At 44.9% G+C, this 21,163-nt stretch overlaps 1 protein-coding gene across 3 annotated transcripts in view; it reads left to right on the forward strand.

Moving 5' to 3' along the window:
* Positions 1 to 924: 924 nt before the first annotated feature.
* LOC116509556 (LIM/homeobox protein Lhx9) overlaps positions 925 to 21,163 on the forward strand; it is a 35,270-nt gene continuing 15,031 nt past the window's right edge. For 2 of the 3 annotated variants that reach the window (XM_032218752.1, XM_032218750.1), the window contains exons 1-3: positions 925 to 1,098; positions 4,372 to 4,574; positions 9,112 to 9,482. In XM_032218752.1, coding sequence (XP_032074643.1) covers positions 925 to 1,098; positions 4,372 to 4,574; positions 9,112 to 9,482 — 748 coding nt within the window. Of the gene's footprint in view, positions 1,099 to 4,371; positions 4,575 to 9,111; positions 9,483 to 12,797; positions 12,804 to 21,163 lie in introns of all 3 variants that reach the window. The other variant, XM_032218751.1, reaches the window with a different exon arrangement.

The following is a 21,163-nucleotide window of genomic DNA, read 5'->3' on the forward strand; positions in this document are numbered from 1 at the left end:
AAATTATTTGAACTTGAGGTCTATATGGTGCGGGGTGGGAGGGAGGGAGAGAAGCTGGAGAATGGGCGGATGGGGCACAGAGTACAGAGTCTAGACCCCCCCACCCCCAGCATCCACTTCTCTGAAAGATCCCCGGAGGTGCCTCTTATCCCCTCCCTGCCGTCGGTAGAAAGAAGGAGTCTAAACCCTCTCCCACCCACTCCTCCTCCGGAGTATTTGTCACCGCTTGCCCATCGCAGTGGGGGCTGGCGAAGTTTGACAGCTCTTTGTTGTCTGTAGAGCAGGAGGAGGAGGAGGAGGAGGAGGAGGAGGAGGAGGAGCAGGGGGCTGGTGGCAGCTCTTGGGCGAGGACTCCTCCTCCTGAATTATCCAAACTGGGTTGGCTTCTGTCTCCAACAAATTGGACGGAGCTCCGGCAAGCAGCAGCCCCACATCCAAGCAAGAGCAACTGGAACTTTCTAGCAAACGGAGATCTCTGTTTTAACCTGCCCCCCCCTCCACTCATTCCCCTTCCTCGTTTGCCTTTTCTTTGTCTTTTAACCTCTCCCCCTCATCCTCCCCCCGCTTTTTTGCGTTAACCGTTTTTTCGTTATTGTTGTTGTCTCTATTTGCTGAAGCCTCAACTTCGTGTCGCCTTCTCTTCCTTTCTCTCCCCCTCCCCGCTTCCCCTTCTCCCCCCCGCCCTTTAGGTCCGTCCCGTCCCTCGCCTGCCCTTTCTTCAGGAAGCAGCCCAGTCTTTTGCACGGGCCAGGCGGGGGAAAGACCCCCCCCCCCAAGATCATTCCCGCCAGCCGCCACTCGGCAGCCTCCCCCCGGTTTTCGGCTGCTACCTGCCTTCTCTCCGGAGCCACGAAGCTTCTCCTGCGGGCTCGTCCCGTCGCCCGGCGATTCGGATGCTCTAAACCGAGACTCTGGGGCCTGTATATGGAAATAGTGGGGTGCCGAGCCGAAGGAAACGCGTGTCCCTTCCGTCCCCCAGCCATGCTTTTCCACGGCATCTCCGGAGGCCACATCCAGGGGATCATGGAGGAGATGGAGAGGCGGACCAAGACCGAATCCCGCCTGGCGAAAGCGGGACAGATGAATGGCCGGGAAGCGGTAAGAAGCGGCGGAGAAAGTCGGGGTTTTCACAGGAGAGATGAAGGGGGTGGGTTTTGTGTGTGTGCGTGAGAGAGAAAGACCCCCACCCTCCCAATGCTAGAAGAAAGGTAACTGGAACCTCCCGGGGACACTGGAATGTCTGGTGTGTGTGTGCGGGCGTGTATATGAGAACGCCCAGCGAGGCGCCCCTCACGTCTTATTTCCAGGTATCCTTTTCAAAGCAGTAGTTTCCACTTGTCTTTTTAAAAAGGTGTTAACCACCGCCGCCACCCCCCCCATTTTAAAATAACAATTGTTTCTTTGCATCTGGGTTATTTTTGTTTTTTTTTAAAAAAAGACAGCAAACAAGCTCAGATGGGCATCGCAGCGCGGTCATAAAGATATTTTATTCAGGAGTAAATTCTATTGAGCTTTTAGGGCCAGGCGTTCAAGTCCCAATCTATTTTGTAAAAGCGTGGGTGTTTCGTGTGTGTGCGCGCGCGGGCGGGCAGGAGCCAGGCGCAAGATCTCCCAAAACTTCTCCAGGGAAAGGGAGGTGTTGCTCCCGAATGAAACGGATTAAACTCGATTTGCCATCCTCCCGCCCTGATCGCCCCTCTAGTTTTCCCTAGCTAGCTTTCCTCTTGAAAAGTGTTTATAAGGTGACTGGATTCTACCCAATTGCTTGAATATCAAGTTTTGGTTCTTTCAAGTCCGTCCCCTCTCAAGATTGGGAAGCAAGTTCAGGAAAGTTCGAGGATTGAAGCTGCGATTTGCCATCTTGAAAACGAGGCATTTGGAAGCTGGCGAAATGAGAAATGAACCTCGCGAGGCTCCGCGTCGTTTGCTTTCTGCGTAAGTTTGGAAGAAAGGCTTTTAAGAAGAATCCTTCAGAAGAAAGGGCTCTCAAGGGCCAAGGGACTCTCAACCCAACAGGCTTAAAAGAACGAAAATGTTTAGAGGATTTGAGGGCTACCAAATTGACTCCGGAATAAGTTCAATAGCGTTTGGAAAGACTCCGATGTCTTTTATCTTCCAAATCATTTGTAAAAAAAAAAAAGTGCAACAGATAAGAATTAGGCATTTTGATGACTTTCGAACAGATTAATTTTAGTTATATTATTCAGGTGCTGCTGAAGATTCATTCTAACTTCTTGTGTTGGAAAGAAACGAAGGTTTATCATCGCTTCACTTCTCTGTGTGCTCTGAAGGCTACAACTAGTAAAAAGTAGCGCTGAGGCTGAGACAAACCGACAAAACGGAACCAACAATTGGGACTCAGTCTCCCTCCCTCCCTCCGATTTATTTCTCTCTTTTAAAAGGCCCAATAATTGGAGTCGTTCTGAGCGTTAAGCAGAAAAGCAGAAGAGTTTCTTACTAGATTTCAAAACTCTTAAATTAAGTTTTGGAACCCCAGCGGCAAGAAAAGGGACTTGGTGTGTGTGTGTGTGTGTGTGTGTGTGTGTGTGTGTGTGTGATGGGTAAACAAGGACATTTATTCCCTTTGCTCAGAAATCCCAGGAGCTCCGGTGCATTCACGAAGAATACAAGTTAAGGTTCTACCGAAAGTTATAATTCTTTGAACTGGACTCTCCCTTCAAGCAAAGCAGAGACCAAATTCATTAAGGCAACAGTTTCGTTATCATTTCAGTTTCTTTGTCTTATTGGGGGGGGGGGGAGGTGAAAAGCCCAAATAATGAAGAAGACAAGCAAAAGGGGGGGGGGGAGACCAAAACCATTGGTTTCATTTGTGATTCTGCCACTATTCCTTGTGCTTGATAGGTTCAAACCTTTATATTTTTAATCTGTGGGGGGAAAAAATTAATTGCTTGCCAAGTGGTTTAAATCTTCCTCTTTCCTCTCTTAAATTCAAAGATAATCTGGAAAAGATCTTTTTTTTAAAATAATGATTAGTTCCTGAGCCCAAATAACAAACTTGTTGTTTAAACCTGTTTTAATAGGCCACGTGCTTGAACTGTCTTTCTACCCGTTGGCCTTCCTAGTGGACATTCCCAAAATCCAGGTAGTAAGGACTTTACATGGATTATATTCCTCCCCCCCCCCCCATTTTCTTCTTAACTAAACAACACCCTGAAGGGGAAGAAAAAGATGAAACGAGGCTTCCTACTTTCCTTCAGGAGTCTGGCGCTTTTTCAAAATGTGTCCTGGAGTTGAACCAGGTCAGGAAAATGAAAGTGAATGGCTGGGGCAGTAGATCTCTCCCCCCCCCCCGCCCGCCCTCAAGCACCCTGCTTCAAGCTCACATCTCAATCTGTCCCGGGGAGGTTTGCTCGGAGATAAATCCCCGGAGCGCGCTTTGAAGAGGAACCAACTGGAACGCGGCCTTTTGCGTTTCCAGGAAGCGAGAGCAGCAGCGGAGTCGCCCCCGCTAGATTTTCTGCCTTGCTTTCGGGCGCATCGCTCGGCTGCCCGAAGGCCGGAAAAGGGATTTTGGTCGGGGACGAAGGAGCCGAGGGTTAGATCTTCTCTGAGCAGAATGAAAACCCCACAGTTGAAACTCAGCCCGAGGATTCAGGCCGTCATCATCACCCTCCAGCAACCAGCATCTTCCGCGTCAAAACGCCGGCTCCTCGCAGAAGCGACTCTCTACAACGTGCGGGAGTGAAAGGCGAGCGAAGGAGCCAGCGGGCGCTCCTGCTTGAGGGAGAGTCTGTTTTAGGCTTGGGAAAATCCAACCGTTTCTTCCAGCAAAGGTTCTTTATGGGAAGCCAACCTGAGCCAGGAATATTGACTTCTAGGCGGTCCTCGGTATCCGGAGGGTTAGGCTTAGGGTTAAGCAGCCTTGTGTGAACCCAGCTACCGCGCTCTGCCAACGGAGGGGGGGGGGGAGATGAGTGAGCCCGAACAATTGTGGTGCATTCGGTAAACCAGAGAGCTGAACGTTGGATAAATCCAGTCGACGGAGGGGATCCGGATTTATTGTGCAGCAAAAGAAGCTTATATCTTTTTTTTCGAACTTCCTATCCTATAATAACTTCAACAGGACTTACTCGCAGGTACAAGGAACGAAGGTAGCGCCCGTTAAAATCTAGGGAGCGGAGATAATAATTCCTAGTCTCCTTAGGTCTCCACAGAAATGAAGCGGCACTAAATACTAAATCCAGGAGGTTTGTGTCGAATCGCGTTGTAAACCTTCAGCTAAGGCCAGTTACGCTGCCTCCCGAATTTGGTTAGATATATATCTGCTATTGGTTGTTTTTTTTAACCTAATTGAGATGTTGAGCTTGCAAGATTTTTGCCCGACCCGCTGACGTTTCCTTCCCTCCGCAGAACATGCCTCCGCTGAGCCCCGAGAAGCCCGCCCTGTGCGCAGGATGCGGGGGCAAAATCTCCGACCGCTACTACTTGCTGGCTGTGGACAAGCAGTGGCACCTCCGCTGCCTGAAGTGCTGTGAATGTAAACTGGCTTTGGAGTCCGAACTCACCTGCTTTGCCAAGGACGGCAGCATTTACTGCAAGGAGGATTATTACAGGTAACAGCTCGCCGGTGGGGGGTGGGGTGAATAAAATGGGACGGTTTAGTCGCGTGGAGGTCTCTGGACTTCCTTGAGAAAAATCGTCTCCTAGGGAGCGGAGCATTCAGACATAATTTGCAGGACACGTTACTTCTCCTCTCTCGCTTACTTGAGGTTAAGTTTATGCAGGTATGAATGTCCTTGCCACTTAACTAGATGCACTGCCCCCTTTTTTTGGGGTGGTAAATTAAACACTGTAAGGGAATATCAGGGTCTTATCTCCCACTAAAAAAACATGCACCCAGCATGGACTCAACGGCCTTGTTGGAAATTGTGGTAAAGGCAAATGCACAGAGGTGCTCTCCCCCCCACCCCGCATGCTTCAAGACCAAATGTGTGAATTGCCTCCATCAGAAAAACAAACATTTTTCCCCTATTGGAAGAAAGGGAGGGGTGCTATCAAGTGATTTAAAATCCTGCCCCAGATGCGGTACTAAATCTGTTCCTCCCATCATTCCTCACCACTTCCAGAGAAGGGTTAAGATTCCAACCCCACCCGAATTGTGTGACTGTTGTGCTCTCTTTTAATATGTTGTATTGTTTCCATATTGGAATACTGTTTGTCTTCCCCCCACTCCCTTTTTGAATTGTGAGCCGCCCTGAGTCCCCCCAGGGAAAAGGGCGGCATACAAATAAAGGAAATGAAATGAATGAAATGCAAGTCTAGATTACAGTGCGTGTCTTATGGAAGAGCATTTGAACACGAGCACATCCCCCTTTGAATTGGATGCGTGTGAAAAGGCCCTCAGAGGCACGGGGGGAGGGAGAGGCGGGGGACCCAGGGCAGAGATCGCTACTGGGCTTCAGGGATGCAAACATTTTACTTACTGCTGGGAAGTAACTGACAAGCGAGGCCTTCTCTGTCCCATCAAGCTTTACAAAGCGCCTCCTTCCTAGAGGAAGGGCCCGTTGTTTGGAACAGCGACTGGGGGCAAAAGTCAAACCGCCGGGAAAGCCAAAGCTTGCCAAATCCTTTCCCCAAGAACCAGCGCAGCGTCTCTGCAACGCGAATGACCTCTTCCTTGCGTGGCACCTGTAAACTCTTATAGATTGTGTGTTCGTGCAGTTCGCTTAATCGGGTCAGGAATGCGTGAGCGGAGGGATTCGCACAACCCGTTAAACTGGATTAGTGTTAACGTTAGTCAAAGCTGGGTGAAGAGCGCACACAAAGAGCGCAGGGCGTTTTGAATAGGTGGCGTTTCAACGTATTTTTCCTATTCAGGAAAAAAAAAGGGTTAACTAGGTAACCAGGTTAAGAGTCGTTTTCCTACCGTGTCCTCTGCAGCTCCTCCTCCTCTCCGCAGAGGGGCCCCCGCTGGGGTCTTTCCCGAGTTATAGTTGGAGCGCTGTTGGTCTACCCATCCCTCAACTAGGGCCTCGGAGGAAAGGCTTGGCACGGAATCTCTCCCGCTGGGCACGCCGCTCTGCTTGTTGATGAGAAACTGCCCTTTGAGTAGCCTGGCTATATAGCCTATCCGTTCAAGCAGTGTTTCTCAACCTTGGCAACTTGAAGATGTCCGGACTTCAACTCCCAGAATTCCCCAGCCAGCGAATGCCCCAAAAGAACCAACTCTCAGAATTCCCCAGCCAGCGAATGCTGGCTGGGGAATTCTGGGAGTTGAAGTCCGGACATCTTCAAGTTGCCAAGGTTGAGAAACACTGCGTTAAAGGGATATATTCAAAGTTTTATCAGCCTCCCTTCCCAATGTGCTGAGTGAGTATTTCCCATTTTTATTGTTACGCTGCAGCCTCAAGGGTCCTTGGGACCATTTCCTATTGATTTCACAAAAGCCTCTAAGGTGCCCACAGAATGGGACATGCTCCTTATTTACTCAGCACTAAAATACCCCTGAACTCTGTGAAATCTATTTGCAAGCAAGGTTGGGTTAGAGCTGCCAATTTTATCTTAGACCTACTGAAAATAAGAAAGGAGCCAAGGTACGCTTCGTTTCTGATATTTTCAAAAAGATACCCTTAAACTTAGAATTAACCTCAAGCTTTATTTCCAGTGTTGTCTTTTTTTCAAACAACCAAAGAGTGACATTGTGTGTGTATAGACAACACCACACAGATCTCTTTCAAAGATCACCCATTCATTTGAATGGGGCTCCTCTGCCAAGAAGATCCCCAAGGTTTGTCTGGGGCCAGAATAGCTTAGGATCCATATTTCGTACCCCCGGGCTAAATTCCTTGTTGTGGTAATAAATGCCACACTGGGGGAGAAGCAAACTCTGTATGCAGCCCTCTTTCGCCCGGAGGGGACCAAGGCTAAGCCGGTGGGTAGAGAGGCCCGGTTTCTTTACTCTTCTTTGATTTTACGCTGCAGGAAAGGAGCTTTGCCTCCCTCTGGCTTCTGGGCTTGCCGGGTGAATGCGCTCTCTCCCCACCTGAGAAATCCCGAAGGAACTTAGTTATATCGAGCCAGGAAGAGCATCCCCAAGCGCACACAGAGAGCATATGCGCAGACCTTGGACTGCAGCTAATAGGGATATTTTGGGAGGCCAGTTTGGGAGTGGAGAGAATGGGATGCTGAGCTTCCTCGTGTGCCTGAAGCTCTGGCCTCCTCCCTCATTTATTCCGGGATGCTACTTTGGGGGGCCCAGCTGACATTTCTGGGCACCACCTTCCATTATAAAAGAACCCAGCCTCACCGCAAACTTCATTAGACTCGGTGGGTTCAATTATTGCCTAGGGTGATTTGTCCAGGCAAAGGTGACCAAAGGATGATTCCCCCCATCAGCACAGTGCAGGACATTGGGGGGGTGGGGGGTGCACAGAGGAAACTATGGCAGGATGGGCGTAGCCTAAATATGAGATCCTAACCACAGTGAAATGCTAATTTATTTTCAATTTCTGGAGTGGTTCAGCCTTAAAAAATTAATTCATTGATTTCCTTAATAAAATGTCATTGCTTCACAATATACACTATACAAACTTCACTACGCAAAACGGTTTGTGTAGGGGTGGAGGTTGCCATCTTACTTAATTTTTTTCGGTAGATGGAAAAGGGACCTACTTATAATGAGAATTATCCTTGATTGTAATAGTAGAATCCTAATCCTTGTAAATTCAAATGTGGCCCCACTGAGCCCCACAGGTAAGTGGGAAGAACTCTGCAAGACCCACTACGGAGTCCCCCATTAACCCAATTTTCTGGGTTATTGGAGTACAGACAGGCAGCATTTACAAGGCAAACTGAACCATCAATTAACCACGCGGGATGGGTGTGCACAATATGCTTGGCCGACTGGCAAATCGAGGCTATGTGATATCCCAAGAAAACAGAACTTCCCCCCAGGGGAAATTAATGAGACTTACAGGGTTTATCCCAAGCATATTTCAAAAGTAAATTTTATAAAATCCAATGGGATCAATTCACAAAGAAGGTACAGTTGAGCCCAGTTTAATTTCCATCATGTAACGGTGTTTTTCTTCTGCCCCCACATATGTGGAACTTCTCTTAGTCTTTTTTGTGTACCAGATTATGAATATAAAAGAGAAGAATTTGAAGTTTAAGAAACAGCCACAGCACTTAAACCCAGGGATCATCTTGTTCTCACCCTCTTATTTATTTATTTATTTATTTATTTATTTATTTATTTGCTTGTTCGTTCATTCATTCATTTATTTAATTATTTATTTATTTATTTGCTTGCTTGCTTGCTTGCTTGTTTGTTTGTTTATTCATTCATTCATTCATTCATTCATTCATTTATTTATTTATTTGTTTGCTTGCTTGCTTGTTCGTTCATTTATTTATTTATTTATTTATTTATTTATTTATTTATTTATTTATTTGCTTGCTTGCTTGTTCGTTCATTCATTCATTCATTCATTCATTCATTCATTTATTTATTTATTTGTTTGCTTGCTTGTTTGTTTATTCATTCATTCATTCATTCGTTCGTTCGTTTGTTTGTTTATTTATTTATTTATTTATTTATTTATCCCCCCCTTTGAGTCAGTTTCGACTCTTCTGGCTGTCTGACCCAGTCCTTGACGTTTCCTGGGAACTGATTTGCCACTGCCTGCTTCCTGGGGCCAAGTGAGAGTGACTGGTTAAGATGACCCAGCTGGCTCTGGGCCTAAGATGGGACTAGAACTCGGGGTCTCCTGGTTTCTTGCCTGGCACCTTAGCCACAACATCAAACTGGGTGCCCGTGCAGCTTTTAAGCCATGGCTACATCCTCCCTCTGTCTGTCCAACTTTAGACAGCCTTTCCTGCCTGATCTGTATGGAAATGGAGTTCAGAGATAGAACTTACCCGGAAGGCCACTTCCTCCTCGCTTCCTCTGGATTTAAAGAGTCCTGCAGATGCTTTCTGAGCCAATTGTGCCACCCTCACCTGATCTCTAACGGCTGTGTCACTTTTGCCCAACCCCAACCAGGCTCAACCAACCTTCACGCTCAGTCAATCAGGCCTGGGGGGCTGAGGTGCCAGGAGTGCCCCACCCTCCTTGGCCAGCCTCCACTAACTCCCGTGCTCTTTCCCCAGAAGGTTCTCCGTGCAGCGCTGTGCCCGCTGCCATCTGGGCATCTCTGCTTCGGAGATGGTGATGCGGGCCCGGGACTCGGTCTATCACCTCAGCTGCTTCACCTGCACCACCTGCAACAAGACGTTGACCACAGGCGACCATTTCGGCATGAAGGACAACGTGGTCTATTGCCGGGCACATTTTGAGAGCCTGCTCCAGGGCGCCGACCCAGCCTCCTACCCACCGGCCTCACTCAGCTACACCGAGCTGGCAGCCAAGGGTGGCGGCCTGGCCCTGCCTTACTTCAACGGCACCGGCACAGTCCAGAAAGGACGGCCCAGGAAAAGGAAGAGCCCGGCTCTGGGCGTTGATCTGGTCACCTACAGTTCAGGTGGGTTGATCCTCTTTGAAAGACCCTCTCGAGGGCTGCTCCCCCACCAGGGGTCTTAAAGGTACGCCGGGAGAGGCGCTTGCTGTTTTCCAGAGGGACGCTGGACACCAGTTGTTTTTTTCCCCTTGCAACCCAGTTTATCAACTGCAGAGCAGGATTTTTGTTACATCATTTCAGAGTTTCTAAGCTCCCCCCCCCCCAACAATCTTTTTACTTTAACATTTAACGAATATCTTGGCAGAAATTACTGTCGGCAAGAGGCTATTGAATTAAAGGAAGAGAAAGAACATATTGTCTGTAAAATTGGCCTTCAAGCCAGAAACGAATATGACTTTTGAAGAATAGGAGTACACATTGCACAGAAGAAAGTTCCCTTAAGGTTAAGGGGAACATAGGTTATGTACACACACACACACACACACACACAGACAGACAGACAGACAGACAGACGGAGGGAAGAAGGGAGGGGGACGGAGGGAGGTTGGTTGGTTTTCTCAATCAATGAAATTTCCTTCGTTCAGAAACACATGGAAATATAAAACGAGCACAGGGCCAATCTCACACGGTTTATTAGGTCAAAATGTGGTTGGTTGGTTTTGCTAACCCGGTTTTTGCAATTTAGGGGATGATGTGAATCCATCCATTATGTTTAGGATTGCAACCTGCCACTGAATTGAAACCATATTTTAGATAAATATTGCATGTATTGCTTGTATCAGTTTTATGTTTGAAAGAGTTCTTTAGGAAAGTTGGAAATGCAAATGTTTTCCTTGCTTTCCTCAGCAACATCTTCCTACCTTTCATGTAGAGTTTGGTCTATTTTACAATAAACGTATTTCCAGGCAAGTGTATCACTTTATGCCTGTAAAGTGTCAAGTTAAAACAAGTTAAAGTATTCCTATAAAGTTAAAACAACTTTGCAAGGTAGGACAGTCTGATTTGCCTTCTCTACTAATGACAAGTTGCTGAAAAATAAGGTGTTTCTTTAGACTTTAAATGTTTGTGATAACATGGTTTGGATCTGGGACTTCTTAGATCAGAATTTTTTTGCTTAGAATTTGCTTAAAATGCAAATCTAACCATGGCTACTTTGAATCCAATGGTTCAATAGAGCTTCCTTACTTATAGGAAAAATAAAACTACATTTGTTTATTTACAAATACATTTGGTTATCTGTTTCTAAGAAGAAATATTTTTTTTAAAAAAGGTTTTCTGGGGGTATTTAAGTTTCTGCTATTGATTTTCCCCTGTAAGAAAATACTTGATGTTTTGGAATTATACAATCAATTTATCATAATTACTAAAACAACCGGAAAGATTGTTACGTTGGTACAATCTGAAAACCTTAGGAGTACAATGCTATCACTGTGGTGGGATAAAACCTTGTTTTCATTTACAGTCCATCCCCAGAATGATCACGCTAGAGATTGCTAGTATGGCGCTCTACAGAAAAGTTGAAATGCTAATTGTGGTGATAAGAATCGCGACCGCACTAGATTTAAACAGAGCAGAAATTCGTTCCCGTCAGAAGCCGCCAGCACAATCTGATCCTTAGGGACTCCGCAGTTAGTCCCAATGAATTTCTTGGCGCTTATGCTCAGGGAAACGGTGTGTGTGTGTGTGTGTGTGTGTGTGTGTGTGTGTTCCCTTGCTATTGTTGCGAAAGCCCCTTTTCCAGAACCGACGTCCTGGTTCCGAGAGGGCCCTGAAGATTGCGGAAAACCGTAGGGATTCCGCGGGACCTTCCCTTCGTGAAGCGTCGAAGGCTTTTTGCCCGAAGAGGGGCCTGTTCGGTTCTCTTCACCCACGTGCAACTCGGCCTCCTCCCAAAGGATGCCCTGGTCCCATCTGTGCGCAAATTTGAACTTCTGCAAAGGCGGGAAGGGAGCCCGGGGCGAGAGAGACAGAACCGGCTGTGTTGGATCGGAGCCTCGTGCAGGGAAGGGCGTGAAGCGAGCTTCCTTTGGGGAAACGGGGATGTCCGAGGCTCTGGACTTGTTCCTCCTCTCTCTCCGGCGCATCGCATTAGGGCCGGCTTAGGCAGGTCCGAGATGCGCCTTAGATGCGCCTTCGACCGTCTGGAGGAAAGAAGCGAACCGGGGTCGGTGGAAGGCCTGGCGGCTGCCTTCCCAGCTCCAACCCGCGAGGCTCGAAGGGGCTGGGTCCTCGGGGGCTGCGCAAACCCGCTCTTTGCCCCCTTTGAAAGCCGGAGGTCCTGCGCCAGCCCAGAAAATGGGTTAATCCAGTCCCCAGTCGAGGCTTTGTCTGGGAGCCCCCCCTGCGCTGCGGGACCCAGGGCTCTCAGGCGGGGGGGGGGCAGGGCAGAAGGGAGCCGAGCTGTTTTTAATTGTTCGCTGTTAATTGGAGCTGGCACCGGCCCCTCTGCCAGCGGAGCCGCTTGGAGGCCAGGCGAGCGGCCAAGGGAGCGCAGGGGCGCCTCTTCCCGCCGAGGAGGGAGGCTGGAGCGCATCCAGCGGGGGGGGGAAAGGGGGGGGCTCGGGGCGTGTCGTCCCTGGCGGCGGGGGAGGAAAAGTTGCGCCTGGGACCAGCCGGGCTTTGAAGCGGGCAGCCCCCGCTTCCTTCTCCCTTAGGAATGCGGGTGGGGGGGGGAGGGGGCTTCTCGAGGAGGGGCTCAGGCGGAGGGGTCGCTTGGCTCTGGAGGGAAGCGGCCCTTCCTCGCCCCGCCGCCCCCGCCGCCTTTCAGGGCCAAAGGAAGGGATCCGAAGTCACCCCGCTGCTTCTGAACAGCCGGACCCTTCCCCGTCGCAAAGTGGCCCTTCGCGGGGCAATTGGATTGGTTTGCGCTCTTTTCTGCAGAAACAAAAGTTTATAAAGAGGAAAAGTGTAAGGAAAATTCGGGAGAGATTTCTGACTACGTTTATTTCACTGGGCTTCAGGCGGGAGTTGCTTAAATTTCAGGGCACACACAGATTAACTGCATTTAAGGTTTATTTAAAGTCGGGCTTGGTACCTTCCACTTTGTTGCAGAGTCTTTCCTTTCTGCCCCGGAGCGGCTCCGTTTTAGGCGCCAAAGGCTCCCCCCGAGAGGCGGCGTTCATCACCCGGCCCTTCCCGGGAAGAGGGAAGCGAAAGTGAACGCAAAACCATTGAGGAACCAGGGCGGCGCCGGCCCAGAATCGAGCAAAAGTGACGCCTGGCGGCTCCCGACTTTCTCCCAATTCCCCCCTAAACCCGCTCCGGTTCCTTTCTGGGGGGGTGGGGGGGGGCTGTGCGGGAGGGTTTCCAAGTCGATCCCCCAGAATCTATTCAAGGAGAAGCAGCTCGAGAGCCGCCTGAGTGGAGTCTGACTGGAAGCGCTCAGTCGTTTATAATCCCACTGAAGAACGGAGACAAAACCAAACGGGCCGCTTTCCCCAGCCAGGAAGCTTTAATCCCGGCGACCGGACGGATTCGCTGCGTGGCCGAGAGCAAAATGATGCGGCGGTAAATAATGGGCCGAAATAGTCCCATGCAGATAAATGTATTTTAATAAAATGGTGCTAAATAAATTTTAGAGAATTAAATGCTAATCATATAATCTCTCTCCCCCCCCAATTTAGCATAGCCTGAAGTCCATGAGTTTAGGGCCAGTAAAGGCACTAAACTAGAAAACGGGGAATCCTGCATTTTAGCCCCCCTTTAGCCACGAAAGCCAGCTGGGAGACCTTGAGCCAGTCACTCTCGCTCCGCTCAACCCACCTCAAAGGAGTGTTGTTGTCGTTGTTGTGGGGAAAATAGGAGGAGGAAGGTGTGTTGGGTATGTTCACTGCCTTGAATGATTGGTAAAATAATACAAGTGGGGAATGCGTACACACACACACGCACACACACGCACACGCACACACACACAGACACACACAGACACACACAGTTCCATTATTCAATTCCTATGGTTTTCTACAGGAGAGTCCAATGCCCCTTTAAATCTTTCCTAGTTTCCTAGAACATGGTGCAAATAATTCTGAGACTGGCTGGATTGTGCCCCAAATTAGTTCGGCCAATGTCATTATTTGTGGCTGTAGAAGTACACAGATTTTATCATCATCACAAGTAAATGATCAGGCCAATCAGATTATCTACACATGGCTATTTTCTATTCTGTTTCTGATCAAAGTTACTATGGTAGGACCTGGACCTTAATTGTGATCCAAGAAAGACTGGTACCCAAAGGCATAGTGTTATTTTCCTGCTTTATCGGCACTCTAAAGGTTAAGGAAAAAAAATGTTTTAATTCATATTCATCCAGTGACAGTGTAATGCTATACATTTATGGGAAGAGTAAAAAGAAACTGTTATAGTTAAAGAGAATATCATCTTTTTATCTATCTATCTATCTATCTATCTATCTATCTATCTATCTATCTATCTATCTATCTATCTATCTATCTATCTACTATCTATGTAATTTGCTTTCTGTCACCAAAATTTCTAAGAAGTGCTTGTCATAATTTGATGTTGAAGTAAGATTGCTTCTTTATTTCCCCTCATCCCCATATACATGAATCATTTTTTTGGTAATATTTCTGATAAGCAACAATTTTAATCTGGAATCCTATTGATGTTTGAAGCCATATTTCTTGGCTATAGATCAGTTCTCTTCTCATATCACCAAATGTAATGACATATTTCAGACAACTAGAGTTATTCCCCCAAATGAAGGTCTCCCTTCCACAAACAAAATTAGATAGAAAAGAATTTCCAGACGGAAAAAGAATGGCTATATCTTAGATTAGGGAATCCCAGTGTTATCTTGACAAGGATATATCTCTGTTTTGAAGCTGGCTTTTATTTGATTTTTCCTCTGCATTTGTAGTGTAGACAGTTTGGGAAATTGGGTGGGTGGGTGGGGGAAGCTTAGCAAATAACTTCCATAATCAAGAAAACTATATGGTTAAGTCCATGAAATAACCAAGAATTAAGCTTGGCGCAAGGGAGAAATGACCATCACTCTGTATGGTACTCTGAAAGAAATGTGTCGATTTCTGGAGAAATTTAGTCTTTCATATGCCCCGAATAGAATCTAATTCTTCTTGCATACAATTCCTTACTCCTCGGGGGTAGTGTCCCAATTCCAAGTCACTAGTTTAATATCTGAAAGTCCAAAAAGACCAAACACAAGTATGTGTAACTATTGTTAATATGTTAACTTTAATAGTTAAAATACCTTAATAGTTCTGAAGGTATCAATACCTTTTCATGTCCACATTCGGCAGATCTTTGGGGACAAGTCCACATATGTGGAGTTTCAGAAATGCAACAGTTAACTCAGCTGCACCTTACAAAATCCTTTCATTTGGCAAAGTGGCTTAAAACATCTTTTTTCCCATGACAGATGCTTTGTGCAAGAAAGACAAAGTTTGGGGTATGATGAATTAGAGTGTTTAAGGGAGGCTAGAAAATCAGATACCTCACAGTAGAACAGAGATTGGAACTGATAATGGAATTGCGTTGTCTTTTCTTCTTTCATAAAGCTGGCAGAATAGAATCTATGTAGCACTTGGCTGCACCCCCCCCCCCTCTTTGCCCCACTTCCATTTGAGTTCTGCAGCTAAAATAAGAGGCTTCACATTATCCACCAGTAAAAAAAAAAAAGAAATCATAAAATGTTAGCTCTCAACATCTTTGAACTGCCAAACAAATGTAGCAGTGACCTCTGGTGGCTTTTGAACGGAGAAGGCCTCCTCGTGGAGTGGAGGGGGGGGGGGAGGAGAGTTTTTGTGTACTGTTTAATTTGGATGGGCTCCTGGCTATTGTGTCAGCCTTAAAATGTGATAAATTGAGAGAAAAATAAATCTGACATTTTTTAGTAGGATTACTTCTCACTTGCCAAGTTTTCTTCCATTTAGATTAAAAGCAGAAGTAAACAGAAACTTATTTTCTTTCTCCCACTTCAGGAATCTTTAAGATTAATAATATCTATTATTGCCAATACTGACTGAAGAGGGTGGTAAATTGTACTTTGGGAAATCTGTTGTTCTATCAGCTGGGAAGGCTGCTTATTGGATGTGAATCCTGACAATTTGCAGCCTAGATTAGAAAGAAAGATTTAGCATATGTGTCCTGTTTCCTATGTTGCAGTAGTAAAGCAAAGTGATTTTTCTAACTCCCATTTAAAACCCTCGTCCTTCGTTGGACGTAAGGCATTTTGCCTTTTCCAGCCGATTGAAGCTTGGTTTAGATCTGGTTTCAATATGCATGTTTATAAAAATCTGATGAGGAACTGGCCTGCCAGTGGAAGGTCTGCCAATGGGAAACTCAAGGGGTGGGCAACATATGGCAACAGTGCTAGGATATATAAAATGTACAATTATGTTTCTGTGTGACTCTCAGTTAATTATTAGCTATCAGTTAAAAACCAGAGGCGGATATAGGTATTCGCTTCTTTGTGATGGACTATGTTATCCTGGGCCTGGGGAAAATATATGTTGCTTCTGACAACATCTCCAATACATTCCGTTAAACTACCAGTCATGGTTACCAGTTAATCAGGATTTTTATGACTAGGGAATTTGTCTTGCCAAGGTTTTGTGAGGGTGATTTTTATATTTCCTCTGGCTTTTGGGGGGTATTTTCACATAGATTGTTATGTCTATCAAGTGCCTTGCCTAATTTTTGCTTTTATCAGAAATGTGATCTGCAGGAAACAGAAGCTTTCCACTATATGGAGATATATAGATATAAATATAGATATTTTATTTGTATGCCGCCCTTTTCCCTGGGGGGACTCAGGGCGGCTCACAGTTCAGGGGGAGGGAGGACAAACCATGTTAAACACATAAAACAATACATCGTTAAAATAATAAACATTGCCTGGTAGCTGCTATAGATGAAACCTCTTTATGAAGGAACATCTAAGTGATAGGGCAGTCTAATTCAAACACTGGCAAACCTGCTTAATTCTCATAGAAATTTACTTTGCTTTTACTAATATGTGCATAAACCCATATTACAGTAGCTTTAATGTTCATTTGGATTTTACAAATGATTTTCTTTTCTTTTTTCTCTTTTCTAGCAGGCATATATTTATAATATATTTACACACATTATTACCTAATTCATTCATAAGACTCTGGGTGGCTATTATCTATGAAAGGAAATCATGGGTGCTTTCATAAATGAAAGTGTCATGCCTATGAATAAACCCTCTAATTGCGCATCTCTAGTCAGAAACAGACCCCACTGTATTGATTGTGACTTTCCTCCAAACTAGTGAGTTTAGGAACTCACTGCCTCTTTGCTAGCAGTAGTTCATGAAAAGTTCATAAATTTCCTGCTACAAAGGGGCAAAGGGGCAAAGAGGCAGTTCTACTGATACTTTTATAACAAGTAAGGAGTCACCTTATGGGGGAGATGGACAGCATAAAAATAATAAGTTGATAAATGCTGACTCGAGCTACTGGCTGAAGATATGATTTCTAAAGATCCTACTTCCCTTTCCATTTTGAAAGATGACGGTGGGGATGTCACTGGAAAAAATACTGTTTTGCAATGAGCCAGCAGTTTCGGAAGCAGCAGTCCTCCATGCTCTACTGCAAGTCCATCAAAGAAAAAACAAATGTTTTCTCTCAATGTTCATTTGTGTGACAACAACTTGGGTGGCTGCATGCCAACAATAAGTGTCTGCTTTAAGCTGTAGCCTTTGACCCATGTGACCCAAGGGATGAAAAAATGATCCTCGTTCTTGGTACATAAAATTGTATTTTTGGTTTTTCTTAAAGCAACGAGACCAACTGGGCTGGGGGTGGGAAAAGTAACCCTAGATTATTATAAACCAGTGTTTCTCAACCTTGGCAACTTGAAGATGTCTGGACTTCAACTCCCAGAATACCCCAGCCAGCGAATGCTGGCTGGGGAATTCTGGGAGTTGAAGTCCAGACATCTTCAAGCTGCCAAGGTTGAGAAACACTGTTATAAACCATCTCTAGGAAAACTGTTTATATAATGGACATGCCAACAAGCAAAACATGAGCAGCAATGTTGATACCTTTATGGAAGATCTTCTATGTTTGCCTATGCTTTTATCTTGATGGCAGAAATCGAGTAAAACAGGTGTCCTTTTACATGGAGTCCACCCAAGGATTACCAGAATGGAGAAGTTACTCTAATTAATCTCAAAACTGAAACAAAAATAAATTAGTGGCAACGTTCTCTTTCTGAAACCAAAGGAATTTGGATTATATTCTCAGTAAGTGAATGCACTCTTATGCATTACAGAAAAGAATTAATGAGGCTGAATGCCCCAAAACAGCATGATCATCCTTAGCAAGTGTAGTCTGTTAACTGTTTGGAAGGAAGCAAAATAATGTAGTGAAAGAGGAATAGCTGGGTATTGGAATCTGGGACCCCAAAGAAGAGCATTCAGCACTGTTCATTTTGTAGTAGACCCATCATGTAGAACTTAATCCCAAGTATATTTTGTTGTGTAGGTGGAAAATGATTAATATAAGTCTAGTTTGTTCTGATTCATTTTTTAAAATCAACATATCTTCTAGTGATGGAAAAAATAATTATCTGCTCTATTTGATTATCAACTTGTAACTAAGGAAATATGAAAGGATTTGCATGACCTAGTTCCGGATAAATGAAAACCAGGCGGTTTTTTTTAAGATTTCAGTCCAATTAAGCCAGTTGGTACTAAAGGAAAACATATATGGTTTACATTAATGATAGTGGGCAGGAAAAGTGTTGAGCACAAAAATCTAGTAGTCGTGTGAGGTTTTTAAAAAAAGAAATTGGTATTTGTGTAATGATGGAAAATATCCAGGATTAAATAAAGTGATATAATATGTGAATTCAGTGGAGAAAGCCAAGAGATGGAACATTTTGAACCCAAAAACCTTCCCCAAGATAAACTTTCATTAATTTTTCTAGTGAATATAATAGGATTGCAGCAGCAGGCTATAGCATACTGTATTTTAGAGTAAGAGCTGAAACGAATGAAAAAGGGTTTAAACAAGTGATTTTGTATGGCTTTTTATAGCAACATTCCAGCTTTTTCTGATCTGCTGGTCATCTAGTTGCAGGTGGAAATATACATGAAGAAAATCCAGTCTGCACACAAAATCAATGTGCTCAGTTATGACAGTCTTTGGATTGTTGTCCACTTCTGTAATCCCAGAGTTCATCTTTATGGTCAGTGCTAATGCTTGATAGAGTAAGGAGAGGAGGGAGTAATATATTTACGTGCAGTCTAACCCTGTAGCAGATATTCGGTGCACTGTGATTTGGCACGCTTCAGAAATGATTCAGAAGAAGCTCTTCAGAATACACACGAGCCCAGCTCCTTCCTGGTGCTTGTTAAAGCAGCTCCTTTATTTCAGGTTTGTGTGAAAACCCCAAAAATGACAGGCTGCTTTAGTGAATAGAGGAGAAGTGTTGTGCTCATGTGAGAGCCAAAGTGCTTCTTCTGAATCATTTCTGAAGCATACATAGCCCTACTGTGCACCTTATCTAGTATTTACTTTCAAATTATTACTGACAAGTAATTGCCGAGGGCTGAGAAACATCACAAAGACAAATATATGTAAGGATTGCTCCGAAGTCCATGCCAGTTCTTTTCTTGTGAATTTGTTACATTAGAATTACTTTAGAAGTCCATTTTGAACTATGCATAAAATAATTCACTAGCTTAAAACTGAGAAGAAAATGAAATTATTAAAACAATACATAATGCAGAAATGCTGTAAAATAATTTGGGGGAAGAGAATTCTAACCATCTGGGATAGCAGATATTAAAGATTGTGGGCACCTGGTCCCAAACTATCTGAGATATTTTCAGGAGAAGATGGAGAAAAAAATCTTTTGCTAAGGATAGACATCATGGAGGTCAATGGGTCAAGAGCCTGAAGTTTGAGCTGTTAATAGGAAAATTTGCCAACATATTGTGAACATTTTGTTTTTAAAATTTGGTTAGTCTCCATTTTTACCAGAAAGGGTGGTAAAAATCAAATCAATGATTAAATAAGCAAGATAGCAAAATACGGCAATGCGTTGTGAAAAATACTTGTTTTAAAAGCTTATAGAAATTATTTTTCCTTTGGTGGCCTTCGGGGAGCACTGAGGTCATTTCCTATTCTGTAAGCCCTCACAAGTCCTGTGAAATTGTTGTCCGTGATCAATGGACTGTCAGCTGTTTGAGGATTTCAAATAAGCAAAGCACAGTCCTGGGTCATTGAGCAGGAATTATATGAGTTAAGCTGTTATTGTTATGTTTTATAGATGGCCAAATGGGGCTGAGAGTCTATTGCTTGCTTGCCTATTCTCTAGAGAAATGGGAAGTATTTTGCCCAGGCAGTTAGATGGTGGCTTACCATATACAGACCACATTCCTATTTGTGAGACATGGTATTTGCACACCAGGACTGAACATTGTTGGGCTGGATTTAGGCAAATCCAGAGAAAATTTCACTTTCTAATGTGGTAGAAGTTAAAGTATCTGCAACTTCTCTTGTTTGTTCTGTATGTTGATGGGAATGCCCAAGGCCCGAGGGCTCCCACATGAAAAGAAGGGAGGTAACGCCGGGGTCAAAGATGAAATGTGCAGTTGATTTCTCACCCATTTGGAGAATTGAAGGATATTCAAACTTTCTTCCATTTTGAAATTCTGTTTCTTATACCAACCATTTTTTTCCACTGCGCTGAAACAATTAGAATAGCGCGTTGCTGGGGGAGGCTGTTCAAGGCCGATCTTATCATTGGGTAGATTGAGGGAACCGTCTCAGAAGGCAGATGCCAGATGCCAGGATCCAAGGTCATCAGCTGCACCGTCTGCCATAGGCCTTACACCAGCCTGCCATCCTTAGGTAGAGTGGAGAGTGGTGTCCTTTGCTACAGGTAAAGTAGGACAGAAGGTGACATCTTCGTATTTTGTTCCTGCTAATATCTAATGCCTGTAATAATTATGGCAAATGACTGGAAATATCTAGCGTTCTCGCTCTGTTAGATCTTCCCTAAGTGGCTTTGGAAGCACAGGTGGTCCTCGTTTATTGACTGTCTCATAGAGCGACCTTTCCCAGTTATGTGGTGATGAAAAGATAATTTTGTGACCAATCCTTGCATTTGTAACCTTTGCAGATCTGTAAAGCAAAGGGAAGCTGAAGTAAGACCATAAGTACAGTCATGGTTCCATGTAGAAAAGTGATCGCTTCGCTTAAAGACTGAGTGGCTGGTCCCAATTGTGGTTGCTAAATGAGGATTACCTGTTCAATGGAGGTGATTTAGGAAAAGAGCAAAGGGTTCATTTTTTCCCCCCTGTTCATCTGCTGCTAATGGAAATATAACCAGCTATTTCTCATTCTCTTGATGTGAGTCGCGTTGGTATTACAGCAGCTGCTGATCCTCTGGAGAGGAAAAAGGCAATCTCACCCTAACTAGCATTTTTGCAAGCCATTGCTGTTATAAAAATATGGCCTGTCCATTCCTTCCTCTTTGCAAACCACTATATCACTGACGTTCCTTCTCTGGAGAAATAAAATGATTTGTGTTCTCCTGACTGTATCTTAAAAGTGAATCTGTAAGGTTTTCTTCCCTTAGCCTTCGTAGTGGATTGTGCTACCGTTTCAAAACAAAACAAAACACACCGTTGGCATCAATGTATTTGCAAGTAAACCTCCATCAAATTATTGCAGTATGAAATGCATCTGATCAGGGTACAAGTCAACTAGGCAGTTGAGCAGTCCCTT

The sequence above is a fragment of the Thamnophis elegans genome, chromosome 5 (assembly GCF_009769535.1).
Source record: "Thamnophis elegans isolate rThaEle1 chromosome 5, rThaEle1.pri, whole genome shotgun sequence".
Taxonomy (NCBI): domain Eukaryota; kingdom Metazoa; phylum Chordata; class Lepidosauria; order Squamata; family Colubridae; genus Thamnophis; species Thamnophis elegans.